Source organism: Triticum dicoccoides, chromosome 7A (assembly GCF_002162155.2).
Source record: "Triticum dicoccoides isolate Atlit2015 ecotype Zavitan chromosome 7A, WEW_v2.0, whole genome shotgun sequence".
NCBI classification, from domain to species: domain Eukaryota; kingdom Viridiplantae; phylum Streptophyta; class Magnoliopsida; order Poales; family Poaceae; genus Triticum; species Triticum dicoccoides.
The window spans coordinates 43,284,621-43,291,644 of record NC_041392.1 but is presented as its reverse complement, the minus strand read 5'-3'; the positions used below and the strand labels follow the sequence as shown (position 1 = coordinate 43,291,644).

General features: G+C 53.4%; 1 protein-coding gene across 1 annotated transcript; it reads right to left on the bottom strand.

Moving 5' to 3' along the window:
- Positions 1-3,222: 3,222 nt before the first annotated feature.
- LOC119327756 (auxin-responsive protein SAUR50-like) lies at positions 3,223-4,197 on the bottom strand. Its single transcript, XM_037600851.1, has one exon. It carries the CDS (start codon positions 4,112-4,114, stop codon positions 3,752-3,754), a length of 363 nt encoding a protein of 120 aa, XP_037456748.1. The 5' UTR covers positions 4,115-4,197; the 3' UTR covers positions 3,223-3,751.
- Between the last annotated feature and the right edge of the window lie 2,827 nt (positions 4,198-7,024).

Sequence of the window (7,024 nt, the reverse complement as noted above, 5' to 3'; positions counted from 1 at the left end):
GCGCGGTCGGTAGCTCAACCGAACGTGCATGGGCACGAGGATCGAAGCCATGCAGGGGAACACCCTGATCGTTTTGAGCCGCTGGTAAGACCAGCGAGGGAGACGATGGCGACTCCAAAATTTGCAAACGAGCCCCACGTCCAGTGCCTGCACCATGGTTAGGCAACAAAATAGGAGAGTATGCAATATCATCAAATTGGTCAGATGCAACAGAGGATGAATGCAAAGATGGTGGTTCAGCAGTGGACACAGGGAGCTTGGCAAAGGGGAAAACATGCTCATCAAACACAACATCCCGAGATATATAGACACGATTTGTGGGAACATGAAGACATTTGTATCCTTTATGAAGAGAGCTATAGCCAAGAAAGACACACTTCTTGAAACGAAACTCAAGCTTGCGCTTGTTATACGGGCGAAGATGTGGCCAGCAAGCACACCCAAAAACCTTAAAAAAGGTATAATCAGGTTGTTCATTAAGGAGAACCTCAATGAGAGTCTTCATGTTCAAGACACGAGTGGGAGTACGATTTATGAGAAAACATGCAGTAATGAGGGCATCACTCCAGAATCGAAACGGAACCGATGCATGGGCCAAAAGAGTAAGACCAGTTTCAACAATGTGACGATGCTTACGTTCCACAGAACCATTCTGTTGATGTGTATGTGGACATGCTAAACGGTGAGCGATCCCAAGCGACTGAAAGAAGGAGTTGAGGTTGCGATATTCGCCCCCCCAGTCCGACTGTACGTGAACAATTTTGTGCTTGAGAAGGTGTTCAACATGTTTTTGAAACTGAACAACAATGTCAAACACATCAGATTTGCATTTAATAAGATAAAGCCAGGTAAAATGACTATAAGCATCAACGAAACTGATATAATAATTGTGACCACTGACAGAAGTCTGAGCAGGACCCCACACATCTGAAAACACAAGTTTTAAAGGATGTTTCACCTCACGACTAGACCCCGAAAAAGGAAGTTGATGACTCTTCCCCTGCTGACAAGCATCACACACTGCTACATCTTTATTACTAGACATGCTAGGAAGCTCATGACGACGCAAAACATGACGAACGATAGGTGTGGCCGGGTGACCAAGGCGAGCATGCCACTGTGACGGAGATACCCGAACTCCACTGAAAACACGAGCGACACCAGGATGCTCCAGACGATAGAGGCCCTGGCACAACCGCCCGCTAAGAAGAATGTCCCTCGTGCCCCGATCCTTAATAAAAATATCAAAAGGATGAAATTCACAAAGCACATTATTATCACGTGTGAGTTTAGGAACAGAAAGAAGATTACGTGTCACAGAGGGAACTCTAAGCACATTACGAAGTTGAAGACTCCTATTTGCATGCCTAGTGAGAAGAGATGCTTGACCAATATGAGATATATGCATACCTGCTCCATTGGAGGTGTGGATCTTGTCGGAGCCATGGTAGGGTTCGCGAGTATGGAGCTTGCCCATCTCACTCGTCAGATGCTCCGTGGCCCCAGAGTCCATGTACCAGTGGGGATCAACAGAGTAGGACTGAGTGTGCCCTTGCTGTTTCGTGGACACCGGCCGATCTGCCATGGCCACCTGACGCGCAAAGTTGCGCGTATCCTTGCCATCATTGCTGAGACCCAGAAAACTCTTGTGAAAGCGTTTGTGACACTTAGAGGACCAGTGCCCTTCAATGCCACAGAGCTGACACACACGCTTACCGCCAACCCCTGGTAATGTCGCGGTAGCAGGGGGGCCGAGGCAGGCAACGGTGGTATCCCCGAAGGGGTCCGGGATGATGAAGACGAGCGGCCACCCTTGGTGGCGGCGTTGGCCGAGAGAGAGCCCCCACTGACCCTGGAGCGGCGCGACTCAACCCGCTGCTCCGTGAGAAGGAGACGGGAAAAGACCTCATGCGCCATCATGGGGTTCGAGTTACCCCGCTCGTTGATGATCTCGATCAGGGCGTCATACTCCTCATCGAGACCATTGACAATGAACGAGTTGAACTTGGAGTCGATGAGGGGCTGCCCGATGGAGGCCAACGTGTCGGCAAGGCCCTTGACCTTGTTGTAGAACTCAGTGGCCGTGGAGTCCAGCTTTTGACACTCACCAAGCTGGCGATGAAGCGTGGAGACACGAGCCTGCGACTGCGCCGTAAACGAGCACTCGAGAATGGTCCATGCCTCATGAGACGTCTTGGCGAAGACAACAAGTCCAGCAACAGCCGGAGTGAGCGACCCCTGGATGGAGGAGAGGTTCGCCTGGTCCTGCCCTGTCCAGACACGGTGCGCCAGATTGTAGACCGGGCCGTGCACGCTATCCACCAGCGCAGGGGGACAGGGGAAAGAACCGTCGACGTAGCCCAGGAGATAATGACTCCCGAGGAGCGGGAGGACCTATGCACGCCAGAAGATGTAGTTGTCTGATGACAACTTGATGGTGATGAGGTTCCCGAAGTGAAACGGCGGCGGCGGCAAAGAGCCCGCAGAGTAGACTGCCGGAGGCGTATACGCCGTAGAGGCAGAGTCCGCGGTTACAGCCACAATCGCGGCCGGGGGTGTTGTAGTCGCGGGAACAAACGACGAGGGGGCCGAGCCTGAGGTAGCGAAGCCAGCCATCAGGGCTGACGAGGACGTCGTCAGCGCGAAGGACTGCCCCCCACTAGACGGGGCGATCGGCACATCGCTGAAGGAGGCGGACGAAGGGGCGCCCGCTGTGGCACCAGCGGGATACGGCACGATCGCATGACCCGGCGACGAGGAGAAAAGGGACCCGAGACTCCTCGTCCCGACCGGAGAGGTGGAAGCCGCGGCGGCGTCGAGAGGTCGAGAGAGAAGAGCCGCGAGGGAGGCCGGCAAGAAGCTAGCCGTGGAGGAGCCGGATGCGGCAGGGCCCGACATGGCGACGGCGACGCAATCACAGAGACGGCGGCGGCACGGCGCAAGCAATAGGAAACCGCGGCGGCAGCGGGTTGGAGGGTTTGGGCGGAAGCGTGTTGACCTAGGCTGATACCATGTCAAACAATAGAATTGGAGGAACCGGCTCAACCCTCTAGAGGTGGCCTATCTCATATATATAATGAAGGGATACAAGTTACATCATACGTATATATACGTATACAACTACAGAAGCTATACAGTCTAACAAGGACTGAGAAGCTCACACAGAGAAATATCACGAAGCATCATGTGTACTGCACGCACGTACCATATATTCGAGCAGAGTATGAGAATAACCACCATTGTTTATTTCCGAACCCAGGGGAGGAGAAGAAACATGCACGCACACATTACCTCGTTCGCTAGAGCTAGCTAGCTTAGCCGGTCAAACACATCTTAACTTGCATGTACAGAGTGAAAAAGGGGGTGTAATGACGGTTCGCCTCGCCTCATTAAGCTCTCCTCCACTGTTGGAGAAGGCTGAGGGCTAAAGGACTCCAACACGTCACAAACAACGTACACGCAAATTAACTCACACACCGGCCGGTAATTAAACCGGTCACTAGCTCTAAAAATCTCTCCCTCTCTCTCCAAAGATCTCCTCTTCGTCTTCCTCCATCTTCTTCCAGCCCACACACACACGGCAATCAAATCAATGGTGGCTCCAAGGGCGCGCGCTAATACGCGCATGCGCCGCGTCGAATCGATGCATGGATCCGTATTTACACACTGCACTGCACCTCGCCGGCCGTCGGCCCGCCTGGCAATGGCGCCAGGCAGGACCGACGGACCGAACAAATGGAAGGTCGGGGCCTCAGCGGGCGGCGGCGCAGGGGAGGGAGGAGGCGGAGCAGAGGGAGCGGAAGGCGAGCTCCTCGCAGGGGAGCACGAGCAGGTCCCCGGCGCCGCCGAAGCCGAACTCCTCCTCGGCGCGGCGGAGCAGGGAGCGGAACTCGGGCCGGTCCAGCACCGCGATGGGCACCACGAACCGCCGCCGCGACTCGCCCACGTACACCGCGAAGTGGCCCCGCGGCACGTCCGACGGCGCCGCCTCCTCCTCCTCCTCCCAGTGCCGCTGCTCCTGCCCGTGGCCCTGCTGCTGCTGCCGCCGGCCCAGGCTCGAGCACCGCTTCAGGATCTGCTTCAGCCCCGCCGCGCCTCCCTTCTTGATCGCCATTACTCGTCCGAGGGTGGAGCTCGCTCCTCCGTTCGTTGGTTGGACTCGGTGGCTGCTGGCTGGCGATGTGGAGGAGGAGGAGGGTGATGGGACGGTGGGGAGGGAGGGGGAGGAGTATATATAGGGGCGAGGTGGCAGGGAGGCGAGCGGATGGATGGATAGCAGCCATGGTTGGTGCCGTGCCCTCGCCCGCGCGTGGTGGTGGGCCGGAGGTGGCGGAGCAAGAAGGGTCACGTACGTACCGGGCGGGCGGGGGTGGGCCGCGGCGCCCGTGGGCTTGCCGGGCGGGCCTGGGCCCGGCCGCACCACCTGTCTCGCCGTGGTTTCACCGTACCGTACGTGAACCAGCGGTGGTGGTGGACTCGAGTAGACTAGTGGTGGTGAATCTAATGGTGGTCCGGATCTGGTGCTGGGTGGGTGCTGCAGTGCACCAATAACCACTGCTCATCTCATCCAGGGGACCTCTCCTCTCCTCTCCTCTCACGTGTGTGTGTTCGTGCAGGAGTTTATAGCGGGCTGGTGATGCTTCACGTACGTAAGTTCAGATTCTACATGCTGCTCGAATCGTTGCAGTATATATCAAAGCAGAGCCACACTTCAAGCCAAGTGCGCCTTGACATGCATCAAGTCAGATGTATAATTCTGTTCAGAGAACAACAAGGGGCGAGCGATATTGGTGTCACGACGAGCGGCGCGAATCCTCCGACGTAAGTCAGGCAACTTAGCAGCCAAGTGTTCTAGCCACTATTTCAGATGACACTTTATCTAGGTCGGTCTATGGTCATTTAGATGCCAAGATTAAGGCACTTCTGGTTGATAGGTGGTTTGTTTCTCTGAAAATTAGTAGAGATCAATACAGGGTAGCACATCTTTTGGCACATCATAGCCGTACCGAGTGTGTTGTACTGCGGTATGGTTGAGTTCGAGTCCGCCGTGCTGTGAGGAGCAGCTGGCTCACGATTGTAACCATGATTTTATGGAGTAAAACTCTCCTTCACCCCACAAAGAAAAAAAAACTTAGCAGCCGGTGACATGTGGGGCCTGACTTATAGGTTAGAGAACCTCAAGGAGCGACCAGTGCATGCATGGATGGATGGATCATGGATGATGAAATGCGTGATTCAGAGTATGCATGACAGGGCACCATGTGTGCACAAAGTCAATGCTAGAACACCTGTTCAAAATACAAGGTCAAGGCTAGCTGCCAGAACTTAATAGGACCTGATCATCTCCAAGTGGGGAGGCAGGAAATGAGAGAGCAGCTTGAGCGGCGGGGAAGGAAAGGAGCCGGCCAGCCAGGGTTGACATCTTCTGCAGTAGAAAGCGTGGCGTGAAACCTCCACTCAAAGTGCATCCTTTTACTTTACAGACGTACAAAAACACAAAAGAAGAGGAGAGAACAGGCAGGCAAAGATACAGGTAGACGGGGAGCCGTGGAGTGGTGGAGAGAACACGGCTTTCAATGCCCGGGCCGGACCAGCCAATGTCGCTAGCTACAGTGGCGGCTGCTGCTGCAGACAGGATCGATCATGGGCATATCTCCCTGCCCTGCAAACGTATCTCCCCACCTGTACGGACGCCGCCCAGCGCCAGTTGATCCATCCATCCATCCATCCATAAAATTAACGACTTTGCGTTATCGTGTACTGGGAATGACTAACACCAGGACCAGGAGCGGTGCCGGATTCTCGTGTCACAGAAGACAGATGATGATCCTGCGCTGTGTTTCTGATACATCATCTGTTCCTAAATAATAAACGTTTTGACAGTTTACAAATTCATAAACAGAGTCATTCCCTCTGTCCCATAATATAAGAGCGTTTTTGACACTATGTTTTAATTCATTGACCTTGATCATAAGTGTGCCCCACAAACAAATTCACACGCCATGTGTTAGTGGCTAGTGGTTGCATCTTCCGATGATAGGTGGCTCCCTGCTTGAAGGATGGCCACCCCTTTCAGTTTCAGCTAGCTTGGGAGCCTTTGGAGTGGAGTGGACCATCTTTTCTTTTTTTTGAAACGGAGGTGGACCATCTTTTTCAAAGATGACGCACTGATGATAACTGGCACACCGGTGCGCTATGTGTGGAGAAGAGCAAAAAATCTTGGCCTACAAGCTTAGCCTCCACAGTAAAGATTTGACTCCGTGATATTTTTGTTGCGTTTGCCTACAAGCTCTAGCAAAGCCACATAGAAAGAATAGATGAATATCATCTTCTGGCTGAGCACATCTGCAGCAGTTTTGAGAGATGTGAATGGAAAAACGAGCGACACGGTAGATCTTATGAACCTGTTAGAATGGCTGTGCGGCGTTGAAGGTGAGAGGCTATATCTGTTCTGCAGTAGACGAGATATCCCAAATGCTATGTATCGCTTGTTGTGAGTGTTGAGCTAATCGCCCACTAAGACCAGAAGATGGGTCGCGGCGTTCCCTATTTGGCGCCTGCTACGGTTACCGGTGACAGTTCTTTTCCGCAACTATTTATCGCATTAAGCGATCGCTGCGGGATGTCTCGCTAAAGCTTTTCGAGTTAATAAAGTACTGAATATGCATATGAATGCACTAGTAAAAAAAAGTTCTGCAAATGGTATGTGGGGGCCATGGCCCCCACCACCCCACCCCTAGATCCGCCACTGCCGAGCTGTGAATCTAACAAAAAAACGAGCGTTGGGGTCTCTAGAGTTGCTGCAGATCGAGGGGCTTTGGGGGGATGGTCGCAACGGGGAAACCAATCCACGGTGGGGGAGGTTCACGGGAGGGGGTGCGGCGAGACGGTGTCCGACCACTACAGAAAAAAGACACTTTCGAGAAATTATGGAACTTTTACTGTCATGAATGTGACACTTCTATGACGATAATTGTGATCAAAACACGTGTCATCATAGATGTGATGGGCTCCTACTTCTATG

Bases quoted from the DNA above. Each gene is read 5' to 3' on its own strand.
- LOC119327756 (XM_037600851.1), bottom strand. From the start codon at position 4,114: ATGGCGATCAAGAAGGGAGGCGCGGCGGGGCTGAAGCAGATCCTGAAG.